Source organism: Lutjanus erythropterus, chromosome 13 (genome assembly GCF_056507025.1).
Source record: "Lutjanus erythropterus isolate fLutEry1 chromosome 13, fLutEry1.hap2, whole genome shotgun sequence".
In the NCBI taxonomy this organism is placed as follows: Eukaryota; Metazoa; Chordata; class Actinopteri; order Lutjaniformes; family Lutjanidae; genus Lutjanus; species Lutjanus erythropterus.
The window spans coordinates 39,496,142-39,522,486 of record NC_139329.1 but is presented as its reverse complement, the minus strand read 5'-3'; the positions used below and the strand labels follow the sequence as shown (position 1 = coordinate 39,522,486).

The 26,345-nt window shown below is 41.4% G+C and overlaps 3 protein-coding genes across 5 annotated transcripts; 1 reads left to right on the top strand and 2 right to left on the bottom strand.

Annotated features, from left to right (window-relative positions):
- Window positions 1–1,255: 1,255 nt before the first annotated feature.
- On the bottom strand, window positions 1,256–11,660 carry LOC146317142 (uncharacterized). 2 transcript variants are annotated; one of them, XM_084733628.1, is made up of 13 exons: window positions 11,023–11,660; window positions 10,848–10,941; window positions 9,370–9,457; window positions 7,932–8,268; window positions 7,589–7,682; window positions 7,345–7,432; window positions 6,620–6,926; window positions 6,331–6,424; window positions 5,446–5,533; window positions 4,474–4,792; window positions 4,086–4,179; window positions 3,895–3,982; window positions 1,256–2,620 (listed from the first exon to the last, which is right to left on the bottom strand). In XM_084733628.1, exons 1-13 carry the CDS (start codon window positions 11,072–11,074, stop codon window positions 2,033–2,035), a joined length of 2,331 nt encoding a protein of 776 aa, XP_084589754.1. In that variant the 5' UTR covers window positions 11,075–11,660; the 3' UTR covers window positions 1,256–2,032. The 2 variants fall into 2 exon arrangements, with proteins under 2 accessions (XP_084589754.1, XP_084589755.1); XM_084733629.1 differs by having other exon boundaries at window positions 6,620–6,967; window positions 7,341–7,432; window positions 11,023–11,294.
- Window positions 11,661–13,103: 1,443 nt separating this feature from the next.
- On the bottom strand, window positions 13,104–17,782 carry LOC146317141 (uncharacterized). 2 transcript variants are annotated; one of them, XM_084733683.1, is made up of 4 exons: window positions 17,613–17,782; window positions 16,557–16,650; window positions 15,808–15,895; window positions 13,104–14,150 (listed from the first exon to the last, which is right to left on the bottom strand). In XM_084733683.1, the coding sequence occupies exons 1-4, from the start codon at window positions 17,653–17,655 to the stop codon at window positions 13,170–13,172; spliced, it is 1,206 nt and encodes a 401-aa protein (XP_084589809.1). In that variant the 5' UTR covers window positions 17,656–17,782; the 3' UTR covers window positions 13,104–13,169. The 2 variants fall into 2 exon arrangements, with proteins under 2 accessions (XP_084589809.1, XP_084589810.1); XM_084733684.1 differs by lacking the exon at window positions 16,557–16,650 and having other exon boundaries at window positions 17,613–17,679.
- Window positions 17,783–19,330: 1,548 nt separating this feature from the next.
- kcnj11l (potassium inwardly rectifying channel subfamily J member 11, like) lies at window positions 19,331–23,407 on the top strand. Its single transcript, XM_084733676.1, has 6 exons — window positions 19,331–19,685; window positions 20,461–20,623; window positions 20,810–21,049; window positions 21,123–21,392; window positions 22,014–22,221; window positions 22,764–23,407. Exons 2-6 carry the CDS (start codon window positions 20,465–20,467, stop codon window positions 23,192–23,194), a joined length of 1,308 nt encoding a protein of 435 aa, XP_084589802.1. The 5' UTR covers window positions 19,331–19,685; window positions 20,461–20,464; the 3' UTR covers window positions 23,195–23,407.
- Window positions 23,408–26,345: the final 2,938 nt, after the last annotated feature.

Here is a 26,345-nt window from a genome sequence, read left to right as displayed (position 1 = left end):
CTAACAGCTGGAGGCAGCGTCAGAGCAACAACTGTTTTTAAAAATGCTGGCAGAAGAAGAATTACATGTCTGTCTTCAGCTCTCAGGACTTTTGTAGCTTCTAACCGAATCTCTGTGGTTTGAAGTTGAGTTTTTTCTCTGTGTAGCTGTTCGTATTGTTAGTTTTCTGCAGTATTTTACTGTCTTTGTTCACTTTCAGCTGATGGAAACATTTCCTGATGAAGTCTCCTAGGTAACACAATAACGGGAGATTTTTGATGTGAAGAATTGTGAAGTCAGTGAGCTGCTCGACTAAATACAAAAGACTTCAGCAGTAAACACAAGGCTGCAGAGTCAAACCCAGTCAAACCCAGTCAAACTGAGTCAAACCCAGTAGCAAAACGGAGCAAAAGAGGCGACAAACCTTCACTGACTCCACCAAAAAGGGCTGAAAATAACACATCAACCCGGGTGCTGTGTTCAGACAATAAATACTCACGTTACTGCAGAGTCACTCGACCCTGGACTGAATACTGATTGTACCTTTTCCCACTGAAGGAAAAAGCCACATGTCAGCAGGTTTTTTGTCGAGTGTAAAAGAGACTTAACCAATTAACTCATTTCAACCACCAAATGTTTCCAACAAGGCCCAAACAGGACAAAAAACATGTATTCAAGGTGACAGTGCGTTTCCTGTCAGCTGTTGTAACACACAGGATTCATCGGAGAGCGAGGACAGAAGTCGATGAACGTGACTGAAGGTAACGTGAATAAAACTTTAAAACATCAGAATTTCTGTCTGATTCACGTCAGACAGATTTTCATCAGCGCTGGTGGTTGTTTAACAATGCAGACAACAACTCCCATGATCCCACGCTGCTTCACGATGTCATCAAAGTACGTCTTTTGTTATTGTTTTGATTTAAGAGACTCAGAAATGACAGAAAAGTGGTTTTAAAAGAGAACGACTATATGATAAAATATAGTTAGTGGATCTACAAACAGTAACACTTTAGATTGAGGTGCTGGAAATAAGTGTCAGTTAAAAGATAATAAGACCCTTATAAGATGCTTATTAACATTAATATGTGTTAATAAGACTGTATAAGTGTTAATAATCATATAATAAACATGTTATAATACATTTATAAAGGTTTAATAAGAAACTTGTCTATAGTTTACAGACAGCTTGAGAATGTTAATAAATGCCTTATGACTGTCTTATAATTGTTACTAATAATATTACAAACAAAATCAACTGACTAACCTATTATAAGATTGAACCTTTACTAAGATCTTTTTTTTTAAAGATTTCTACATACTTAATTATACATTTATTAACAGTTAACCAGATCAGACCAAATCTGGAGTGTGAGAAGTGTTTATTAAGGTTAATTAATCCTTTATTATCCACTAATTAACAGTTATTAACCATGACTTAAGCATGTAGAAATCTTAATAAAGCAACAAGAAAAGCTCAGTAAAGGTTTAATGATGACATAACAGGAAAGTTAGTTAAACTCAATAAATGTTTGTAATGCTGTTATAAACTTTTATTAACATTTTAAGCAGTCTATAAACTTAACAAGTTTCTTAAAAGTGCTTATAAATGTCCTTATAATCTAACATGCTTATTATGTTATTATTATCTATAACAGTCTTATTAACACATATTCATGTTAATAAGTATCTTATGAGGCCTATAAGGCTTATTAGATACACCTCAATATAAAGTGTTTCCCTCCAAATATCTGTCGGTCAGTATCGACTTTAAAAATCCAAATCTCTTTTTTAATAATTGTCCTGATTGAGGTCATTAATCTCTAACTGTGCAGCCCTCCTGTTAGCTCCGCCCACACCGCCACCGCTGCTGCCCAGCTGGTGAACAGCTCCAGGACCAGTCAGTTACCCAGCGAGCTCAGTTCGGCTCCGTGTGGACGACCGTCAGCCACCACGTCTCTGTCCAAACCACGATGGCGGAGCAGGTCCAGACGCCTCCACCACAGACAGGACGTCTCTACGGGGACGCTCTCCGCCCCAAGAGCATCATGGTCTACATGAGGGCGTTGAGGTGTCCCGAGTGTCCCACAGAGTTCAGCATCAGTGCTCTCTGGTCCAGCACCTCCCTCTCTCGTCCCAGTGTGGCCCTCTCCTGCTCCACCATGGCTCTGTCCCGCTCCACCGCCGCCCGCTCGCGCTCCAGCCACAGCCGCTCTGCCTGCACCGCCGCCCTCTCTCTCTCCACAGACGCCCTGTCTCTCTCTACCATCTCCCTCTCTCGCTCCAGCGCCGCCCGCTCCCGCTCCACCATCTCCCACTCCCTCTCCAGTCCTCCCAGTGGTCCATCGCACGCCTCTGAGCTCCGCTGGGTCTGCTCACCACCGCCGCCGCCGTCGCCAAATGTCTCCTGTCCGTAGTCCGTGGAGGCAGCGGGGGGAGGGGGAGGAGGAGGAGGCGTGGGGCGGGACCGGTGTCTAGGGGAGGGATCGGGATGCTGATCATCGTCCTGAGTGACGGGGGTGAGGAGTGGGGCGCTGCTCGCCAGGCGGCCTTCCATCGCTTCATTCATCAGGTGAAACCACGGCCAGGAGGAGGAGCCGTCCGCCACGCTCTCCATCCCAACAGGAGGATACTTCAGGTCCTACAGAGGGGAGCAGAGGAGGAGGAGGAGAGGAAAGGAAGAAAGGAGGGGTGAGGACGAGGAGAGGAGGGAAAGGAGAGGAGGAGGTGAGGAGAGGAGAGGAAGAAAGGAGGGGTGAGGACAAGGAGGAGGAGAGGAGGGAGAGGAGAGGGGTGGAGGAGAGGAGATGAGAGGGGAAGAGCAGGAGAGGAGAGGAGAGGAAGAAAGGAGGGGTGAGGACAAGGAGGAGGAGAGGAGGAAGAGGAGAGGGGAGGAGGAGAGGAGAGGAGATGAGAGGGGAAGAGCAGGAGAGGAGAGGAGAGGAGAGGAGAGGAGAGGAGAGGAGAGGAGAGGAGAGGAGAGGAGAGGAAGTGAGGAGGGGTGAGGACGAGGAGAGGAGAGGAAGAAAAGAGGAGTGAGGACAAGGAGGAGGAGAGGAGGGAGAAGAGAGGAGACAAGAGGAGAGGAGGAGGTGAGGAGGAGAGGAGAGGAAGAAAGCAGGGGTGAGGACGAGGAGGAGGAGAGGAGGGAAAGAAGAGGAGACAAGAGGAGAGGAGGAGGTGAGGAGGAGAGGAGAGGAAGAAAGCAGGGGTGAGGATGAGGCGGAGGAGAGGAGAGGAGAGGAGAGGAGGAGGAGAAGAAAGGAGAGGAAGAAAGGAGGGGTGAGGACGAGGAGAGGAGAGGGGAGGAGGTGAAGAGTAGAGGAGAGGAGAGGAAGAAAGGAGGGGTGAGGACGAGGAGGAGGAGGAGAGGAGGGAGTGAAGGAGGAGCAGAGGAGTAGGAGGAGAAGGAGAGGATGAAAGGAGGAGATGAGGAGGAACAGAGGAGGAGAAGATTTGGTGAGGAGGAGAGGAGAGGAAGAGAGGAGAGGAGAGGGGAGGAGGAGGAGGAGACAATAAGAATCTGTTGATGTAACTGAAAAAAATGACGACTAAATTTGTTCAATACGCTCTAATAAATAAAGACAATTAGAACCTAATTAGAACATAATGAGAACCCTGACCAATTAGAACCCTCTTTCAATATAAAGATGGTGAAAAAATTCTGGGGAAAAAAAAAAAAGCATCACACGTCATTCTGCTGGTTTCAGGTGTTTCGTGTTGAAAGTGAACGGAGCCGAGCTGTTTTCAACATGACACCAAAAACTCACACTTTTGGTGAATTTTTGTCGTGCAGTTTTTGCAGCACAAACACTTTTCCCGGAGAAAAATATTTTTAAAAAGAAAGAAAGAGAAAGAATAATCAGAACAAAATCTACAGAGGTCGGCAGGATTAAACCGAGACCGTGTTAATACCTTGTATCTCCTCTTCAGATTGTCCCATTTCTTCGCCATCTGGTAGGTGGAGACTTTCCCCTGCAGCCCGAGCTCCTTCAGGATGGCCCTGAGAGACAGTGAGGACAGACACCGTGGACACGGGGACAACAGGTGAGACGGAGGCACCTACGGGAACGTGTGACACGTCGGCTGTGGGGTGATATTCTTACTTCCAGGCGGCCTTGGCGGCGTTTCTCCTGCCGGTGAACAACACCTCGTTGGCAGCACGGAGTTTAATCATCCTCCTGGTGTCCTGGTCCGTCACTGTGGAACAAACACGAAAGATTAACTACACAACACATTTATGACACAAAATATTAATTTTAAAACATTTTCTGACATTTGAAGGGCTAAACAACTAATCGATCAGTGGAAAAATTATTGCCAGATTGATCACTAGTTGAAAAATAGGTGCAAACATGTGAAAGCAGGTGGAGCAGACGGACGTCCGTCCGTCTGCTCCACCTGCTTTCACATGTTTGCACCTATTTTTCAATTGACAAGATTGTGACGACAACATGCTGATGTCACAGTGACGTCAAGAAGAGCCCGTCTTACTTTTATAAGAGAGGTCCGAGGGCGTCGAACACTCCTCTCCGCTGGCGTCGATGTAGGTGACGTTCCCGTCAGCCTCGGCGCCGTCCCCGCCCACCATGCTCTCCAGCTCCGACACGCTGCTCCTCTCGGCCATTAAGCAGTCTCTGTCGGGAGGCGGGGACGAGCCGAAGGCGCCGTCCTCCTCGCTGCTCCACACGGGCGTCACTCTGGGAGCTTTTCCCGCCAGTCGGCCCTCCAGAGCGTCGCTCATCAGCTGGAACCAGGGCCAGGAGGCGGGGTTAGTCTGGCCCTCCATCCCCCGGGGAGGAAACTTCAGGTCCTGCACAGAACCAGCAAAACAACAAAACCACAAATGGTCAACACTTCCTCCTCCTGATAGATGATTTTCACAGCAGCTTCACAGCCAGGGGTCCAGAAACCTTTTCCAATATCAGATTCAAGCACTTTTCAAGCGCTTTCAAGGTTTTCCAGCACCTTGTAGCTGTGATAGATTACAAATTTATATACATTTATTTATTATTAATTATATTATTAATTATTATTTATTAAATTTAGAATTTGAGATCTTTGTGATATTTCTTATTTGGTGACTTTTTACTTTCTGTATTTTTATGTTGATTTTATCTTCTGTTTCTTTGTTATTGTTTTTATCGTCCTTTTTCTGTGAAGCACTTTGTAGCCTTGTAGAGAAAAATGCTTTATAAATAAAGTTAATCATTATTATTCTAATTTGTAAGAGGTCTGCTTGTTAGAGAGGAGAAGACGACTTAACTAAATCTGAACATTTGAGAACCTGGAACCATCAAGTTTTAGACACTTTTGCTGACTTTAATAAGTAATCAATAATCAAAATAGCTGCAGATTAATTTTCTGTTTGGAGCGGACGTAAGAAAAACTGCACACACTGTGAAACGTGATAAATGCATCACGTTTGGAAAAGGACGAGTTCAGACTGTCGAAGGTCGTCGTCACCTTGAACTTGGTCTTCAGGTTGTCCCACTTCTTGGCCACCTGGTCAGGTGTGATCTTCCCGGTCAGACCCATCTCCTTCACAATCCCTCTGAGGACGAAACACAAACCCACCAGTGACTGTGACGGATGTTGAGCTCAGAGTTTGAGAGATTTTAGAACAGATTATTTCAGAGCTTGATCAGCATTTATAGATTTTATTTTGTTGTCTTTTATCTAAAGTTGTGAAATCTCGTCATCGTCAAGTTGCTGTTGTGTTGTGAATATGTTCTCTCTTGTTGTTTTTATTCAGGGTTCTGACACGTTACACACCGGTCAGCTGTGGTAACGATGAATGAATCAATGTGCTGCAGATATCACACATTCATCAGAACTGGTACAAATACTGTCATACTACAAAATACTTCAAAAATGATTAATACCAACACTGAAATTTTATACTTTAGAGGTTTATATATATCAAATAAATGTAATGTATGAAATGTTTTGGTTTACTGTTTCTACTCTGAGTCTCTGAGTCAGAAAACAGAATTCACAACTTCAAACAATTTAAAAATCTGTTCAATCCTACAAAATCTAAAACTAACAACACCCACTGATAACACAGGTGGACAAATGTTATATTTTTAAAATATATATTTTTATGAAAATGTTGTCCCTTTAAATTTGTGTCCCAGATGATTTAATCAGGCATTAAAAGGGACAGCTATACCCTAGCAAACTTTCTTATTAAAACTTATAAAAACTAAAAATGAAATGTCTGCTCACTACGACTACGCTGTGAAATGATTCAAATTAAAATAGAAAATTAGCTTAAAGCGAACTCTGGTGCACTGTTCCTGTCAAACAGTCAAATCAAATAAGAATAAATAAAATAAAATAAATGACCTCCAGGCTGGTTTGGCAGTGTTCCGTCTCCCGGTGAACAGAGACTCGTTAGCAGCTCGTAACTCGATCAGTCGTCTGGTGTCGTCCTCCGTCACTGCAACACATTTATTTATACAACACATTTCAAACACAGGAACAATTTACATTTTAAATGATTATTATTATAATAATAATGTAAACAGCAGAAACAGAGTTGTCATCTTTTTTCCTTGTTAAAAGCTAAATTACCCACAATGCAACTCAACTGTCAACAGTTCCATGTTACATAAAGTTTTCCAGCCGTTCTTACGTTTGTAGGTGAACTCGGCCATGCGGTGCAGCTCTCCCAGAGCCGTGGATCCGTTCTTCTCCTCGTTATCGACCAGCAGGTCCATCTCCGACTCCGTCAGGAACTCGGTCATGCCCCCTCGGGTCCGGCGGGCTCGTTTCTTGGGCGTCGGCGACAGCGGCTCACAGTCCTCGTCTTCGTCCTCCACGATGGGCGTGAGGATGGGCGCCGCCCCGGCGAAACGTCCCTCCATGGCGTCGTTCATCCGGTAGAACCAGGGCCAGGAGCTCGGGTTCGTCTCGACGCCTCGAGCGGGAAACTTGAGCTCCTGGTAGAGACAGAGAACTCTGCAGATCGTCCACAGAGGGACTTTATCGTCCTGTCAACACCACTGCCAGCTCCTGTTGTCCACAACTCACAGACACATCAGTGCTCCTCTGCATCGTTTTATCTAAACTCGCTGCCCGACACGTTTACCGTGTGCAGCCTTACAGAGTAATGATGAGGAGAAGAACTTCAGGCCAAGAGCAAGAACCTCCTCCTCTCATCCTAAATAAAGTGATCATCTCTTCACAGGAAGCTCAGGCTCTACTTTTTAAGTACCTGAGTAGAAAACTGGTGAAGTCTTTTAAAACTGATCTGATGAATGACTCTGTCGGTACGAGCGGTTCTCGCATGAGTCGCCTGAGTAGAGACGTCTCTACGAGTCGTGGATCGGTTCTGGAGTTGGAGGCGGTTGGACCTACCTTGTATCTCCTCTTCAGGTTGTCCCACTTCTTTGCCAGCTGATCTGTGGTCAGCTTCCCCTGAAGACCCAGCTCGTACAGAATGGCTCTGCAACAGGTAATCAGTCACTGTATCAGAAACCCTCCCAACCTGACGGACAGCATCATGTTTACATCTGTTGTTTACATCCATATGAACTAACTTGTACTTGTTGTCTCAGATCTCTGCAGGACTGACAGGAACCAAAGTAAAACCTTCACCCACCTCCAGGCTGGTTTGGCCGAATGTTTCCTGCCAGTGAAGAGAGCTTCGTTCGCAGCTCGGAGTTTGATCATCCTCTCAGTTTCTGGTTCAGTCACTGTGAACGACAAGAAAACAGGTTTTAACTATGGACACGGATGTGACTGGACTAAAACAGCTGGAATAAGAACAATGATTCATTTATTATTATTATTTTTAATTTAACAGCACATGTTCTTGGTAAAAAAAAAAAAAAAGCCGGCTGTATGTGTGTTGCTAAAGTTAAAACAGTTTGTCTGTGTAGCTAATTAGATGATCCTGCACCTGAATCCTCTGGTCTGGACTCTGAGCAGGTGCATCTACCTACTTTTATAGGAGCACTCGCTCATCCTCCTCCAGCCCATGGGGACTCCCTCAGCAGGAGCAGCCTCCGTGTGAACTGTCCCATCATCCTCTGCGGTTTCCGCTGCCACCGTGTCCTCCATCTCCGTCTTGATGAGGAACTCCAGGATGTCGGTGTTCTCCTGGCTCTGGTTCTGCTGGCTGCTGCAGCGGTGGCCTGGGTGGCCGGCGGTGTCCGGACTCAGCACCAGGTTGCTGTTGTAGAGGCGACCCTGCATGGCTTCGTCCATGATGTGGAACCAGGGCCACGACTCGACCACACCCCCGATGTTGTCCTGGCCCTGGTAGGGCTGCTTCAGGTCCTGAACAACACAAACACACTCAGAAACACCTGGACTCTGATCTTCAAATGTTTAATAATAACACACTGAATGCATCTGGAACGGAGATCAGAGGAGAGAACTAACAGACAGAAGAGCGGACAAGACGTGGAGCTGATTTTGATTGGTGCAGTTTGGTTTATTTCATTCTGCTGATTGGCTCGCACTCTGTTATGGATGTTTGCGTTTGTGTTTGGTGAAAAGTGGAGCGTCCACTTTGTCCTGCTCCTCTTTGGACATGAATTATTTATTTCTGATGAATGTTTGCTGTTAAGTTCATCTGTTACTTGTGTTTGTTTATTTCATACTTGTATATTCTACTGTATTTTCTTTTAAACAGGATGAAAAAGATGTAAAGAGACAAAAAGAGATGAAAGACTAAAAAGATGTAACAATATTAAAAAGGAAACTAAAAAAGTAATTAAAAAGGGACAAAACAAGACAAAAAACATAATAAGACCAAAAAGATGTAACAAGACTAAAATCAATGTGAAAGACAAAAACATAAAAAGGAAAAGACATAACGAGACAATAAAGAGGTAACAAGCTGAAAAAGGTTTACTTTTATACTTTGAGTACATTTCAGTCTGAACTTTTTTGCATAAAGAGCTCATTGATTCTGAAGTAACAAAAACACAATGATTCTTATTTTCAGGTGATGATGATACACTAATGAAAACATATTAATGAATATTATACAATAAACCCACTGAAATCTGACACACTGGACCTTTAAACTCTGTTCAGCTTCTTTCTTTTAGTTATATTTTACATATTTTCTATTATACATTTCTGTATTATATTTATACAGCTTGAGTTTTTTATTTTCTCTTAGCACTGTATTGTTCTGTATCAAAATATCAAAGCAAACATATTGTATGTGAAAAGAAAAATCTTAACTGAGTTTAAAAATGATTAGTGAGAACACATCCTGAACGAGGTTAGTATTCATTAATGTCATTACAGAAATCAGACTTTTACTCAGGTGTCTTACGTCTCTCGTCTCTGGACGTCTTATCTAAATGTCGGTGGATGAAACTCCTCTCCGACACGACGTGTTTACCTGTGTCTGCATCACGTTACCTTGTATTTTGTCCGCAGGTTGTCCCATTTTTTGGCGATCTGGTCTGCTGTCAACTTCCCTTCCAGGCCCAGGCCTTTCAGGATGGTGCTGAGGAACACAGAGGGAACTCACCAACACAGAACGTTTTAAAGCTCACAGTAAACTTAGCTTTCGATTCAGCAGGTAAGAGAAACCTAACTTACACTGCTGAGCAATCAGTCCTCCATTATTTCTACTTTTTACTGTGGTGAACGTGTGTTAAACAGTTTGGTTAAAGCTTTAATGGTATCTGAAAACCCATTTTCAAATCTATGAAACTTTTATGCTTTTTTGTGAAAACATAAAAAGGGGGGGTTCCCTGTTTTTTCCACGTCTGAAAAACATTCAACACAGAATAAAAACTGGTCAAATCTGGACTAGATTATCAGGAGAACCGGTGTATGAAGTGAAGCAATGTTCTGCTGTGGACAGAGTCGGCAGCAAGACGTATTTAAGATACCTAAAAATATCAATGTCAGTTTAAGTATATGCTCTAGAGTTAATCGAATAAGCAATTATTAATCGATTACTAAATTAATTGTCAACTATTTTGGTAACCCAAGTCCAACTTATCTGATTCCAGCTTCTTAATTGAGAATATTTTCTGGTTTCTTTACTCCTCTCTGACAGTAAACTGAATATTTTTGAGTTGTGGACAAAACAAGATATTTGAGGACGTCATCCTGGACTTTGGAAAACAATGATTGACATTTTTCACCATTTTCTGAAATTTCGTAGACGAAACAACTCATCAGTTAACCAACAAAATAACTGACAGATTAACTGACTGTGAAAATCGTGATATCGTGATATTTTCTATAGATGGGTGGATCAATCGACTCAAAATTTCAAGACAATAACGTCTATATTTAATGCAGCACTTCTGATCAAAAGTAGGCCTGCAGATTTAATAGAACACAGGGCTTTTATTACACACATATCAAATGAACACTATTCATTTCAGCGAGATGTGACGGTGCTTCGGCCCCGGTCTTGACGGGTGGTACGACTTCTGCTCAGTCTGAAGAATCAAAGCTTTGAAACTTTTTTGGCAGAAACAGAGGCGTCAGCTGCCCATCACTAATACTTTCACCACTTTATCTTACCCGTCAAACTCCGACAGGAAAACACAGTCATAGCAACCGCCAGACTCCACTGACTCATTTTACCTCACAGAACACAGGAGTCGCTGGTCTACTTTGTTAGTTCACACTCTTTAACTGATATAATTTTTTAGGTGTCTAAATAAAATGCATTTTGCTGCTGACACTGTCCAGAACACTGGGGGCGTGTCAGCCACCGTCTACTGTAGGTAACAGACTGATCATGAAGAAGTACCTCATACAACCACACTTCAAAAAACCTGAAATATCTCCTACAGACTGTTTGAAAGTAAAGGGATATTTCACTGTTTTTTTGTTTTTTTCAAACATGCAGACCACACTGGAGCAGCTCATACCTCCAGGCTATCTTGGCAGAGTTCCTCTTCCCAGTGAACAGAGCCTCGTTGGACGCCCTGAACTCAATGAGCCTCTTCACATCCTCCTCGGTCACTGGAAGAGGAGGGGTCAAAGGTCAGCGGGCAGGTTAAAGCCTCATCACATACAGTAACAGGACACACTGTGCTCACTTACTCTTATAAGAGTTTTCTGGGAACTGAGGCAGCGGGTTCAGGACGGACTCCATTGTGACCACAGAAAAAGAAGAGAGGGTCTGTAGTCCTGGGGCAGCTAGGGAGGAAGGAAAGAGGGAAGGAGGGAAGGTGGTGTTCAGGCCTGCCGAAGGAGCAGGTTTACCGGCTGTGCCACTCCTCCTCCAGCGGCTCCTCCGTCCATCATGTCCCGGTGCAGCTCTCCCTGTGAGCGGATAACTGACTCCCAGCGCACCGCTATCAGCAGCAGCAGCCTGCTAACAGCTAGCTCAGGAAGCTAACACACACACACAACAACAAACCGACCCCGAGCAGCTTCCCGCCACACAAACACACCGGCGTCCGCGAGCCCGAGCTGATCCTGACCACCGCTGTCTGACGTCACCTCACGTCATCGCCACCGCGGTGAATTAAACGGTAAGTCAAACCGTTACCGTTAAACGAGAGCTAACTGCATCCCGTTTCCTCTGAGAGGAGAGGAGAGAGCGCTCGATTACTTCACCCTGGCCTGCCCTCTGTCACGTGACCGACAGCTCGGGAGGGCGGGGTTCGACGCAAACATAAATAGTCAAAAAAAATTATTTAATAATTTAAATTTTATTTGAATCCATCACTATTATTCTACAGATACAATCACTTTTTGATGGAAAGATGTTAAAAAACATTATTAATTTTTCTTTTTCCAACTAACAGACGTTATGTAAAAATAAAACAAATAATAAAACAATGCAATGATTTAAAAATCCTTTTCAACTTATGTCTAAACGATAGAGCACAAAGACAAGATATTTAATGTTGAAAATTATTAACTTAGTTTTTTTTTAAAACTCATTCGCAATATTTATTTATTTATTTATTCATTCCTCAGTGTGTCTTAGGTCAGCGTATATTTTGGTAATTGGATTTTCCTCTCAGTAACAATTATTAAAAAACAAAGTGGTGGTTATTTGATTTTTGTTTTAAAAATACAAAAATTAAAATTAAAATACAAGGTGTTTTACTTTTCCGTGATAAAAAGGATTTAAAGAATTTAAACACCAATGGCAATTTGAATGAAAAATGTGTTTAACAAATTGGTCTTCAATCAGTCAGAAGAATGATTCACGTCCCGTCAGTCCACAGCAGGGCTGAACAATTAATCAAACTTTTATCAAAATCACAATATGACCCACTGCAATTTTCACATCGCAGGTGGAATATCTGTTAAAGATAAAATGTGTCTCAAAATATTTCAAAATACCACGTTACATTAAATCAGATTACTCAGACTTCCTCAGAAGAAAACATCTTTGTTGATCTGTCAATCATTTTCTCAATTAATTGATTAGTTGTTGTCTCTATAAAATGTCATAAAATGCTGAGAATTGTTGATCAATATTTCCCAAAGTCCAAGACGACGTCCTAAAATGTCTTGTTTTGTCCTCAACTCAAAGATATTCAGTTTACTGTCAGAGAGGAGTAAAGAAGCCAGAAAATATTCTCAATTAAGAAGCTGGAATCAGAAAAAATGGACAAAAAAGGATCCAAACTTATTAATCAATTATGAAAACAGTTGCCAATTAATTTAATAGTTGACAACTGACCAATTAATCAACTAATCTTTGCAGTTCTACATTTTTTGGTGCAGATTGTCGCAAAAAATCAGACCTTAATTAAAGTCTTAATATTGCAAATCATATCATAGTTGCAATATCAGTAAATATAATCACAGTTAGATATTTTTTCAAAGTCGTCCAGCCCACAGTCCAAACATGTTTTCATATTTATAAAAAACTGACCTATTGTTTTTATGATTCCTGCTTCCATTAACTTTTTTTCCTGTCCCCTCCAAGTCCTGTTATGAATAGTGAAACTGACTCCTATCCTGCAGGAATCCTGTGTCCTACACAACTCTCATGATTTTACTTCCATATTGATAATGTTTCTGCGACCGTGAGATCACTTCAAAAGTCTCAGGCGTAAGGCCGACATCAGGCAGCCCAAAATCAGACGGTAAAGTGAAAGTCTGTACACCAATGGAGAGGAAGGACTCTCAGACGAGTCTTTATTGGCACATGAAGGAGCTACCTGACAGAAATAGTTCTCCTTTACAACATGAATCATGAAAACACAAAACAAAACATCTTCCGCTCACATTTTCTCTATGAGCTTCTGGAACAAAGAAACCAGTCTCTGTCTGGTCTCCAGCTGGTCTGGAGCCAGGTCTGCTGCCATCAGTCTCTGGTAGAACCTGGTTTGTAAAACGACCTCCCTGTCCTTCGTCATCTCAGCCGGATCTCCATCCACAGCCATCCCCTCCGTCTCCAGCAACGCCCTCTCCCTCCTCGACAGAGCTCTCTTCTCTCTGTCTAAATCCTCTCTGGCTTTCTCCAGAAACACTCGGTCTCTCTCTAGAAACGCTCGGTCCCTCTCCAGAAACGCTCGGTCTCGATCCAGAAACACTCGGTCTCTCTCTAAAGCTGCTCTGTCTCTTTCCACAGCTGCTCTGTCTCTTTCTAGAGCTGCTCTGTCTCGCTCCACTGCCGCTCTGTCTCTTTCTGTAGTCGCTCTGTCTCTCTCCAGAGTGACCATGTCTTTGTTGAGCAGCGCTCTGTCTCTCTCTAAAGATATCAACTCCGTGTCAAACTCGGCCTGATCTTTCTCCAGAGCCTCCCTCTCTCTCTGCAGCTCCACCAGCTTCCTGTTGACAGCTGCGACCTCCCTGACGACGTTTCTGGACGAGGAGGAAGAGGAGGAGGAGGAGGAGGAGGTCTTGTTGGTCTGGTCGGTGCAGTTAGGCAGTAAGGTGGCGTACAGTCCAGCAGCATTTAGCACTGGCTGAGTTTCCATCACGTCCGCTCTGTCCTTCACCTCCCCGCACATTTTTATTCCGTTCAGCTCCAGGACCTCCCCGAGCGTCCCGACACCCTCCACAGTTCCCATTTCAACTACACTCCCTCCAGGAAAGTCTTGAGGCACAGCTGGATTGTGCTCCTCGTCCAGCAGGGACGGCTGAACGACGGCGGCGCCCCCGGCCAGACGGCCGCTCATGGCCTCCTCCATCAGGTCAAACCACCGCCATGAGGTGGACTGGCAAAAGATCTCCATGCCCTCTGGAGGGTTCTTCAGCACCTACACAGGAAAAGGACATACAAATTTAAAGGTACCTTGTGGTGTTTTTATCACAAGTGTATAAAACTTTATTTAACCAGAAGAATGTGCCTCAATGAGAAATTTATTTCAAAATGCAAAAATTTGAGTTTGACTTAAAACTCAACAATTTTGTGAATACAGTTGCCTTGAAATTGAGTTTTCTCAGCTTTCTTTTTTAAAGTGTTCCTAATTAAACCCTCATTTGTACTTAATTATTGAAGGAGAAATCACTGATTGTAAGGAAGGTGCCGTCAACAAGTTAAGGATTATAGATCACAGGTGTTTAAGTTGCAAATTTTCTTCTTAGAACCTGCTTAAGCAACATTTTTTATGCTCAGTATCTTTTATGAACTTCTGCAAACTGTCAGAAATTATCTTAAGACTAAGTTTAAAGCTGGCAACATTATTTCTCAGTGATATCAAAACAATTTCATAATAACCTTTCAGCATATTGTAACTCAACTGGTCTGAGGCAGAACTAGACTTCTGCACCTCCTCTGGGCTCTGTTTTCAGGCTTTAGGGAATCTGGACCATGATGGTAGACTTAAATCAATCACAGGTCATCTCAGACCAGGGGCTCCTATTGGCTGCTCTCCTCGTGCAGCTGGGCGTGCACATTTCTTCAGTGAGACCCTGAATCAATGTCTGAAACTCCTGCAGGAAAAGTTGCCTTAAAACTGAATTATTACTTCACTGCCATTTTTGGCCACACTGAGTCAAACTGCGTCGTGCTGATTTTCATTTTTTTTACCACTGTGCTGAGCCACACCCAAAATGGACTTACTTTGGCCAAACTGAGCCCGACTCGCCACCAAGCGGACTGCGGACAAACCGTGACCAGCTTCCTTTTCTTCCCCTTGAACAAGTGAGTACTGTGATACTGACCCCGTGTGTGTGCAGCAGAGCAGAGAGAAAGACATTTCAAGTCTCTTTATGTTCAGCTCTCAGTATCTTTAGCTTCTAACTGAATCATTATGTTTTTAAATGTAGTTTCTCTCCTCTTCAACTGTTTGTATTTCCAGGTATCTCCTTTATTACACACAGCTGACGTTTGTCGGTCCATGCTCGCTCACTGCATCTTTAAACTGATGCTGCTCGTCTAGTGGGAGGGGCTCAGGATGCTCTGATAAGATAACAGTCAACTGTTTTTAGGCTTTCTACCTACTGCAGCAATAAATGCAAAACATTTGTTGTTTTTTCCTTGTAAAAAAACATAATGTTGACAGCAGGGAGGCTCTGTGGTGCACTGGGACACAAACTTTATCTTTCTCTGACTTTTCTATAATGTCGTTCTTCATCATCTGTGATTTGAAAACATCAGATTTATGGTAGTAGAAAGTCAAAGTGTGCATCATAGATCAGGTATAAAATCCCAGCACACCATAGAGCTTCTCTCCTGATGGGCTGCTGACAGCGCAGGTAAAATATGAGGCTCCTGTAAAAGAGTTTAGTGAGCAACACATAACCTGCCAAATGGACAGCAACAGACATTCAACTGACAAACAGCCCTGATGGTTTCCCTGCTCCTTCTTTATTTCAGACTCCTATTGAGTCATGATGCTGTTTTAGCCTCACTACCCATTTCAAGTCCCACAACCATTAAAAAAGGCTTTTCTACAAGTTACAACAACTTACTTTATACTTTTGCTTTAAATTTTCCCACTTCTTCTTCGCCATGGCAGGGCTCAGTACTCCCTGCAGGCCAGTTTCCTTCACGAATGCCCTGAAGCAAACACAGTTATGCTCACAGTTATTACAGCAGAGTTGATCAGATGTACTTAAAGGTGCTGAATGAAGAACACAATAAAGAGCAGGGTGCCTTCAGGGACCAACAAGTCAAATTTTAAGTGTTTCAGGAGCAATTTAAGATCTACTTCACAGCTGTAAAGGTCGACAGCTTCATGCTTATTTCCCAAAATAACTGATCTTTGTCAACCTTGTTCTTCAGAGGGAATAGCCACAGTATTTCAGATGATGCGTTCTCCTATAATTAGTGTTTATTTAAAACAGTAAGATCTTATTAGCAGTTCAGATGGTGTGTGTACACACACATCAGTGTGGCTCCAAGTGAAGCATCTACAGTACAGATTTAGTCTAAAAACATGGAAATGACATCTGTCGAGTCAACTTGGCATGTTGGGACTTTAGGAGACTTGGATTACACCAGACAAACAGTACAGAGACTTTTTGTGTTTTTTCCTGTTGTTTTCTTAAGTTTGAAAACTGGTCAGATTCTGCAAAACTGTTTTCCAGCAGTGTTTTTTTTTTTTGGACTTTTGGAGTAAATAATGACAGAATTTTAATTTCTAGGTGAACTGTCCTTTTAAGACTTTTTAAGGGGCCACAGGAACCCTGACAGAGAACAGCTGCTTCTTTGAACTTACTCAAATCCTCTGATGGCGGCGTTCCGCCTGCCTGTGAACCGGCTCTGATTGGCTGCTCGCCAACGGATAAGTTTTTCCGTCAGCCTCTCTGTCCCTGAAGAATTGACATGGGCTTTAATTCACATTCATATAGATTAGATTATTCACACCACAGATACATATGCTCCTTTTCAAGAGTACAAAAATGCAATTAGAAGAAAAACATATAAAAACATGTGTAAAAATATGGAAAGTCTGCCAAATATACAGACAAACAAAATGGCAAATAATAGATAATAAAGCTAAATATATACAGTAAAGTTATGTACCTTATTTTCCCAAACAGTAATATACTGTTATTATGCATAAACACTGTTACAGAAGTAGAGATACAGAATAAGACATAAGAAATATACGAATTATGTATACAATGTGCATCGTGATACAAAAAAGTATGTATTTATAGGATATATGTCATATATACTGAGACATATTTAAGAGTATTACTTTAATTTTACATATATTTTCTTTTGGAATCAAAATAAGAGTTTGTTCATCGTAATGACATTAAATTAATAAATTCCAAGTGTGCCAAAGACTTCTATAGAATACTTGGTAATGAAGTAATGTTTTTAATTGCTTATTCAATCCTTATTTATGTTTTTTGTTTGTGTGTGTGTGTGTGTGTGTGTGTGTGTGTGTGTGTGTCTGGGTGGGTGTTTATTTTATTTTGCTTAACTGATGGTTAGTTAACATTTTATTATCCTGAATTTATTTTGTTCCTTTTTGTAGTTGTTGTCTATGTGTTTTGTAACAGAAAATAATAAAACTTTAATATTTAATATGTAATATTTGCCTTTGTTATGTTTGCACATTCCCTGTTTGAACAATTAAAAAATAAATAAATAAAAATAACGTTTCTAGCGTTAGCTTCTTTATTAGCGTTAGCTCTCTGCTCTGTGAACTCTGCTCAACATTACACCCACAGAAATCATGTGACGAAAAGATAAACTCTTTTATTTTCTTTTTCTAATTTAAACATATATCAAAAACCACAGAGTTAAAGTTTATACTCACATTTAAACTGAAGCGTTACTGACGGGATTCCCTGGTCCGCCATGTTTGTTGTGTTGTTGACGTTGTGTTCTTCTTCTTCTTCTTCGCGTTTTTGCTGTCATTAGCATATCGCCACCTACCGTCCGGCGGAGGTAGAAACACTGGCCACTGGCCACATCGGTGTCTCCCAAAGCCCAAGATGACGTTTTGTCCACAACCTAAAATATATTCAGTGTACGTAGAAACCAGAAAATATTCACACGATTGTTGGATCTCCACTGTTTCTCTGTTGTCATGCCGAGAGGGGAACCCTCAGAAGATATCGCGAGAGTGGAGATTTTAACCCAAACCATGAGCTTTTTCTAACCCTAACCAAGCGGGGTTTTTGTTTGTTTGTTTATTTGTTTATAACCCTGTCTAATCACAGTGTTTGTTACATAATGTGTACAACTTGAACAATTAAGATATACCGCGTAAATGTCTCGCGAGAGTTTCACAAATCAAGGGATCCCTTCGCTCTAAACATGACCTTGGTGCTTTTCTGCTACCTACAGACCACCTTCTTTTTAACAACTTAATCAACAACTTTATCAAGTAATCTTTAAGTTTCATATTAAAAAATTATTAAAACAGACAGCTTAAGTTTTTAGGCCTTTTTTGTTAGCAAAGGATTCAATATTTTCAACAGAAAATGAAGGTTTTAGTACCAGTGCATCTGTGTAAATGTATAATTAAAAAATAATATAGAAACCAGAGAAAGCTTAACAATAACACAGGCAGGAGAAGGAACATATTTCTGAAAATCATCTTACATTGTTTACATTTGGTTAAATAATACAAAACCAAGGCGTTATGAATTATTAGGGGAAAATAATATAAAACATTTTTTGTTAAAATATAATAATTTTTTAAATATGATTTCAAATTCAAATTTAATTTATTTTCTTGATCTAAATGTATTTAGTTTTTCTGTACTGTTAGTTTTCTTTCTTTTAGTGCAAATCGATAAAATGATAGTGTAATTTTATATAATGATAACTTTTACTTTTTATTTACATGATGTGTTAATGTGTTGCACAAAAGTGGACAAATGGCAATAAATGTAAAGACAAATAAAGAAAATAAATCAGAAATCTCTGACTTCTTCTCGTGTTAACTATAAAAATGAGCAAAATGTTTTTAGAATCCCTTAAGTCGCAGAATTTCGACGAAGCAAACAAATGTTACATCGACTCTTTTATCTGATGAATAATTCACTGAATCTGAATCATTAACTGGTTCATGTTTAATGTTTCAGTGTGAAAGTGTCGCCCCCTACAGGCAGCAGGAAGCCTCTGCAGAGTTGAACCTGCTCAGCATCCTGCAGCAGCTGCGTCAAACTCAACACATCACACCGGAACCCATGTCAATATTTCAAAATTAAAGTCTGTTCCAATGAGAAGCTCTGAAACAGGTGGAAACCATGTTCCAAAAATTCACATGTCTCTGTGTTTAACCTCTGGTTAAAAAAATTAGAATTTCATTTATTTGTTCATTTATTAATAGTCTAGAGTAATATATATACATATATATATAATAAGTATAGATATAGGAAAAGTTGCAAAAGTTAAATGAATTTATTCTTCTATGTTTTATTTGTCTTTATATTTCCACATTTCTTTTCTTATTCTTTTGCAGATGTATTCCTTTTTATGGCACTTCTCCGTCAAATAAAGTCCAAGTACTTCACCTTCTGCTTCTGCTTCTTTTCTTCTTCCTTCCCCTTTTCGTCTCCTTGTTTTTCCTTTCTTTTTTATCCTATCGTATCTGTCTTTCTCTTGTCTTCCTTTTCTTTTCTTTTCGTTTGAACGTTAGGCTGTTATACATGGATTGTGGGAGAGAAAGGGCGCGTCAGTATTTTATTTTGAAGGTCTGGACCGGAATCCCTGCCTTGTGTCGCGTTATAACTCGACACAGTCGGGCGGTGTTGGTGTTCTGAGGAGGATGTGATGATGGGTGGACGGTGGATGGAGGCCGTGTTGTGTTTGATGTCGACATGAAGAACAAAGTGATGATCAGATAAATCAGAGATCTGTTGGTGTCCGAGCTGAACAGGTAACATGATGACGTGTTTATTACCTGGTGTGTTCACTGTCGTCACGCTGTGATCAGCTGATGTTGATTATTCTGAGTAAACAATGTAGAACAGCTGATCCTGCTGTCTGTTATATTTCATGTGAATTTATTTTCGTAATGAATCTTAAAGGTTAATTACAGGATTATGATTTCTCTATGATGACATCAGAGGTTCTGCTCCCCGTTCTGTGTCTGTGCAACCCAATAATTAATCAATACTTCTAAGGCAAGGCAACCAATCAGACAGAGGGCAGCTCGAAGTGCTTTAGTGGAGCACAGAAAAACATTAAAATAAGACATTAAGACGACATTAAAAATTTATTTTAGATTTAAAATACAGTAAAAACAAAAAGTGGAAGTAAACAAACAGTTATAGTTTACTTTAAAGGTAGAAATAAGGGTTCCAAAGGGTTCTCCTTCAAGGGCTGAGGTTCTACTCGGAAACATTTGCTTGTGAAGAACCCTTTTATGAAGAAAGGAATTTTTGTAACATAATATACAAAGGTTCTTAGTAGAACCCCCTCAGTGAAAACCCCAGTCAAACCCTCGTTAATGAGTTCTAGATAAAACCTGTGGGACATTAAATGGATCCTAAATGGGTTCTAGATAAAAGTACTGGAATATAAAAGGGTTCTCGGTAAAAACACCTGAGTGGGTTCTTTTTAGCACCCTTATAGTTCTTTTTTCTTTTTCTTTACAATAGAATTATAATGAAATAAGTGAATAAAATAAATCAAATAATCTGTGTGCTCAGCATCATGTTGGCCAGGAAAGGTCTCCTGCCAGACGGCTTCCTGTTGACCCGTCTGGCGGAGGATCAGAACCAGAGGAACCGCAGCCGCTCCAGATCTCAGAGAGCCCGCTTCATCACCAAGACTGGATCCTGTAATGTGGCTCACAAGAACATCAGGGAACAGGTACGGTCGTTCTGTGTAGCTAACGTTAGCGGTTGTTCCGTGTAGCTAACGTTAGCAATAACAAAGATGCTCTTGCACTGATAAAAATGAAGAAAAGTAAATCTGAGACTGGTTTAATCTGAACTTAATCCTAACCTTACCTGCCTGTCTAGATTTACTTCCCTTTGTCTCCTCTGTGGCGTTCAGGGTCGGTTCCTGCAGGATGTCTTCACCACCATGGTGGACCTGAAGTGGCAGCACTCCTTCCTCATCTTCACCTCGGCCTTCCTCTGCTCCTGGATGCTCTTCGCGATGATCTGGTGGCTCCTGGCCTTCGCTCATGGAGACCTGGAGCCTCGTGACCCCAGCAGCGAGCCGGGCCCCGTCCCCTGCGTCACGGCCATCCACTCCTTCACCTCGGCCTTCCTCTTCTCCATTGAAGTGCAGGTGAGAGCCGTCGTCTGTCTTGTTGACTCGTCCAGGTGCTGTTGTTTGTGTCCTGACGTCCCGTGTGCTGCAGGTGACCATCGGTTTTGGCGGCAGGATGGTGACAGAGGAATGTCCTCTGGCCATTACTGTGTTGATCGTCCAGAACATTGTGGGGTTGATTATCAACGCCGTGATGCTTGGCTGCGTGTTCATGAAGACGGCGCAGGCCAACCGCCGAGCGGAGACGCTCATCTTCTCCAGAAACGCCGTCATCGCTCAACGAAACGGTCGTCCGACCTTCATGTTCAGAGTCGGAGACCTGAGGAAAAGTATGATCATCTCTGCCACCATCCAACTGCAGGTGACGTCTACACTTCATCTGAGCGAGACGTTCAGAGAGACAAAATAATGTCCACTTAGGGACAAAAACTGACATAAAGTGACTGCAAATAGACATAAAGGAACAACACAGAGCTGCTGAGATGCAAGGAGGCCACAAAATGACATAAAACAACCACAAAGAGATGGAACAGGGCCACAAAGGGACAAAAATGACCACAAGTCTTTATGGTAATTTTTCAAAAATAGTGGATAAAGTCCACAAAGAGACAAATGTGACAACAAAGAGATGCAAAAGGGCCACAGAAAGACAAAACATTACCACAAGGAGGTGCAAAAGGACCACAAAGAGACAAAAATGACCATAAAGAAATGCAAAATGACCCTAAAGAGATCCAAAAGGGCCTCAAAAAGATTTTTAAAAATCCCACAAAGAGGTGCAAAGAGACCAGAAAGAGACAGAAAATGACCCCAAACAGATTCTGACTCATATAAAGTTAGTTTGCATCTCCAGAGCAGAAACGTCAAAATCAAACCTTCAGTGTCTCTCAGTCCACCTGAACCAAAGCTGGTAAACAAACTGTTTGTTCGTTTGTTTGTTTGTTTGTTTGTTTGTTTGTTCTGACTGATGCTTCCCCTCCAGGTGATCCGGCGGACGGTGACGGCGGAGGGCGAGGTGATCCCTGTGTCCCAGCTGGACATCCAGGTGGAGAACCCTCTGAGGAGTAACGGCATCTTCCTGGTTTCTCCTCTGATCATCAGCCACACCATGGAGAGAGGAAGTCCTCTGTACGAGCTCTCCGCCCAATCACTGGCCTCCGAGGACCTGGAGATCATCGTCATCCTGGAAGGTCAGTCAAATAGACTGTTAAGACACAACTGTCCAAGTGTTTGTCTTTTTAACTGAACATGTTCTGTTTTATTTGTAATAGTCTTTACTCCAGTAGAAGTACAGATACTTGAGTAAAAAAAGACTCTGGTAAAAGTAGAAGTACTGATTCAACTTGTTTACTGCAGTAAAAGTAAAAGTTAACAGGTTTTGAAATGTACTCTGTCTTTTTTGTCTTCTTACATCTTTTTTGTCTTATTGCGTCTCTTACGTTATTTTTGTCTTCTCTCTAATTAATGAAACTGAATGTCCCTCAGCTTTTGGAGCTCAAAGAGCCAAAAAATACATTTTAAGAATTCAAAACCAGCGTCTCTTCCCAAAAACTATGACCCAGTTAATCTAGAAAATCCACAGACTGTGTTGTGAGCCGTTTCATGTTGGAACTACTTTCTGTCTGCAGAACTACTTTCTTTGTCGTAGAGAGAAAGTAGTTCCCCCATTACCGTCCCGTTAGTAGACGTATGTGTGACCAAAGCCTCGCCGTGTGTCCGTCCTCTCTATCAGGTGTGGTGGAGACAACGGGGATCACCATGCAGGCTCGGACCTCCTACATTCCTGAGGAGATCCTGTGGGGGAGGCGCTTCGTCTCCATCATAACGGAGGAGGACGGGCGCTACTGCGTCGACTACTCCAAGTTCGGCAACACGGTTCCCGTCAGGATGTCGTGTCTCAGCGCCAAGGAGCTGGACCAGACCAGGGGCGTCCAGGAGGGCGGCTCCGACGGCCAGCTGCAGGGCTGGGGGCTCGTCCGGGCCGGCAGAGGAGGCTTCCGCAGAGGAGGCCGGACCTGTGACGGCTCCGCCCCTCAGCCCTGGTACGCCCAATCAGAGAAAGCAGAGAAAGAGGAAGAGAGGAAAGGCCAGAAGAAGAAGGTTCAGCTGGAAGTGATTGGACGACAGATTGAAGAGGACGCACTGGGAGAGATGAGCGACTGAAAACCAGGAAACAGACGGAGCGTCTTTACAGTCTGAGGGCGTGGAACGGCGAAGTCACGCCCCCTCTGGTGGAACCACTGTGGGACCAAACCTCGACTGCAAGAGACAAATTATTTTTGGACTCAGTTTGAATTATGTCATAAATCACAAACATGATGTTTGTTCATTTAAAACAAATTTTTTCAACTCAAGAAATTCAGTTTGTCGTAAAAACTTGACGGATCAGACTGTGAAGATTCTTAAATTAGAAAGACGACACACCTGGAAGTCACATGACAGACGTCTAAAAGCTAACGTTAGCTGCTGAAGCTACGATCTCTGTGTGTTTTCGTACCAGGATGAAGTCACACAGCGGCAGATTTTTTCACTTCCTGTCTCATAAAAGCACCTGGAGTCGCTGATAAAACTGAAGTTGACTTTAAGTAACAACGTAATTTTTAATATTTTGCTTCCCAGTATTTTTCTGCTTTAGCCAGATGAACGTTTATTCTTTTATATCATTTGAAAGGTTATTATTAATCAATTTATTAAAAGTCTGAGAAAATGAAATGATGGTCAGAAATAATGGGAAACAAAGTCAGAATATTCTGAGACTTCTATCCCATATTCCCAGACATTAACATTAGTTCACCTTAGTTAACGCTTACATTAGTTTATTTTGCTAATGCAGGAAACTGTTGCGAAACAAAATAGCAAAATTAAAATTTTTTACGAGCCTAAAGGTTATTAGATTATTTTCCTGCTTTTCACCAATAGTGTTTGGTTTCCATCTGATTCCTGGTGTCAGAATTGTGTCAAAACTCATTTGTCTTTGAACATTGTGTGTTATGAAAATCAATGTTTTTTTCCCCCGTTCACATGGACATTAATTCAAGATGGCCGCCATACAAACCTCATGGAACATTAGTTGACCTCTGCATCATCAACAATTCTCAACTAGATGCCATAAGAGTGCTAAAAATATTTTCACAGTATGTTTTCACAGTAAATAATGATATTTTCAGGTTATTAAACGATAGTTTAATGTTCTGTCAGTTTCTCATATGAGACTACGGAGCTTTAGAGCCGTCGGCAGGTGGATCTTTCTCAGTCTGGACCGAGGCATGCTAGCTGTTTCCCTCTGTTTCCAGTCTTTATGCTAAGCTAAGCTAACCAGCTGCTGGCTGGAGCTTCTGATTTACTGTACAGATGTGAGACAGGAATCAATCTTGTACCATGTGACTCTCAGAGACAGAGAAGAAGAAGAAGAAGAAGAAGATTTCACTGAATGTTGAACTTTTCCTCTGAGGACTCTGACTGTGTTCTCCCGCAGAACCACACAGACTCAGTGAAACAACAGCAGGAAGTCAGGGAACAAGGTCACCCAGAAAAAACAGGAAATGACACACTGAACTGAATCTTGCCAAAGTCACCGCCAGTGAAACGTCACAGATGTTTTCATGCAGGATGTAAATGATTTTCTGTTGTTTCCAACCTTCATTTTTGCACTGCAGCTGTTTGATGTGAACTTTTTTTTTTCGATTATCGAGTCTGAACACGCAACACGCTTATATTTGGTGTGTAGGTAAGGAAGTGTACTGCTGCCCTGCCAGAGAAAGAATATGAGGTTATAATCTGTTTAACAAGATGTTTTTTACTGCTATAACAAAACATTTCCTGATAAACATATTTTCATTTTATTACAACATATTTTAAGTTTATAACAGGATCATTTCAAGTTATAACAACATATTCTTAAGTTATTAGAACATGAAACGTTTCATGACTTCTGTTGTTCTACACAATAAAATAGAAGTTATGACAATATATTGTTATAACAGAACAGCTGTTTTTCTTTTAGAGGTGTGGCAGCAAAACAACCGTCTGTTTATTACACATTATATCCTGTTCTCATAAACCCAGTGTGTATATAGTTTATTGTATATATGTCATATGAAGCCTGGTGTTAGGTGTTATAAAGGTGGTTTAAATCCTACAGCACATGATTTTCACTGTGACTCTTTTTTCTTTAGTTTTAGATGAAATGTCTCTCAGTCTATAAGTGTTATTTATGATGTATTTAATATTTATGATGTTTAAATAAATCTGTTTTTTTGTTTTGTATTTAGTCTCACGTTGTGTTGAGGGAACATTCCAGATGTTCTGTCTGTTCTTTCGGTCTTTTGGTGCCAAATTTCTTTTGTTTTCTCATAAAAAACGTCCCGAGTCCAGTACGATCAATACATGTGAAACTGCTTCTCATAGCACCTTTAAAGCTACAATCTGTAGAATCTTTAATCAAAAATCTGACGCGGACATGAATGGATTGAAAGCAACACCAATTTTCACCAGCTTTGTTTTATTTTAATATAAAAAAATTAATTACAAATAATATGAAAGATCCTCCTATAACAATGATAAATCATTGCAGAATAATGGAGGATAATCAAATAATCAATATGTCACAGAGACACGTCTGATTTAAAACATCTGAGAGAATACACTTACAGTTTGACATATTTTAGAAACAAAACATACTTCAGAAATACTTTATGATTTTATCAGATTATTAAACAGTCCCTCCAGGATTTCACAAGTTTTTTTCGGGGGGATTTTTGCGGCTTAAAATCTCTGATTTCTTTCTAAAAATCTTGTGATGCATGTTACGATGTTTTTAGTCTTTTTTTTCTGCAGAAAAAAAGTTGCATTTTTTTTAAATGTTAGAATTGATTAAAAATCGAGCACAACTTGTTCTGGTGAGAATAAAACGGCACATTCTGGTTATTCTGAGTAAACCTGCCAAAAAGGATTACAGGAAGTTTTTATGAAGACGTGCAGCTGGTGGCTGTTCCACAAAGAAGCAGAACCTTTGCACAGAACGTTGATGAACGTCAGTAACGATGTTTTCAGTTCTGTCAGTGTGACGTTTGCGTGGGGAACTGATTGGTGGAACTCACAGGAAATTACGATGATTGGTCAAATTTGCATGAAGTCGCAGTGATCACATCATAAATTCACCGGGTTGAATTTCTGTTAACTCCTGGAGGGACTGATTAAACAGATTTCAGTTGCCAGGAAGAAACCAGAATATGAATTTAATGTAAAAACAAAATACAAATCCACTTATTTTCCTTTTTTCTTGGATTTATTGTTAATGAAATTAAGTGCATGA

What these genes read in the sequence shown, in the direction of transcription:
- LOC146317142 (XM_084733629.1), bottom strand. Translation starts at nt 11,074, where the DNA reads ATGGAGTCCGTCCTGAACCCGCTGCCTCAGTTCCCAGAAAACTCTTAT. An exon ending in GAGCGAGTGCTCCTATAAAA is followed by an intron (nt 7,683 to 7,931) that starts GTAGGTAGATGC and finishes TGTCGTTCACAG; the next exon opens with TGACTGAACCAGAAACTGAG. An exon ending in GAAGAGGAGATACAAGGTAG is followed by an intron (nt 6,968 to 7,340) that starts GTCCAACCGCCT and finishes AGGACGATAAAG; the next exon opens with TCCCTCTGTGGACGATCTGC.
- LOC146317141 (XM_084733683.1), bottom strand. Translation starts at nt 17,655, where the DNA reads ATGGCGGACCAGGGAATCCCGTCAGTAACGCTTCAGTTTAAAT. An exon ending in AGTAACGCTTCAGTTTAAAT is followed by an intron (nt 16,651 to 17,612) that starts GTGAGTATAAAC and finishes TCAATTCTTCAG; the next exon opens with GGACAGAGAGGCTGACGGAA. An exon ending in GCCGCCATCAGAGGATTTGA is followed by an intron (nt 15,896 to 16,556) that starts GTAAGTTCAAAG and finishes TGTTTGCTTCAG; the next exon opens with GGCATTCGTGAAGGAAACTG.
- kcnj11l (XM_084733676.1), top strand. Translation starts at nt 20,465, where the DNA reads ATGTTGGCCAGGAAAGGTCTCCTGCCAGACGGCTTCCTGTTGACCCGT. An exon ending in ACAAGAACATCAGGGAACAG is followed by an intron (nt 20,624 to 20,809) that starts GTACGGTCGTTC and finishes TGTGGCGTTCAG; the next exon opens with GGTCGGTTCCTGCAGGATGT. An exon ending in TCTTCTCCATTGAAGTGCAG is followed by an intron (nt 21,050 to 21,122) that starts GTGAGAGCCGTC and finishes CGTGTGCTGCAG; the next exon opens with GTGACCATCGGTTTTGGCGG.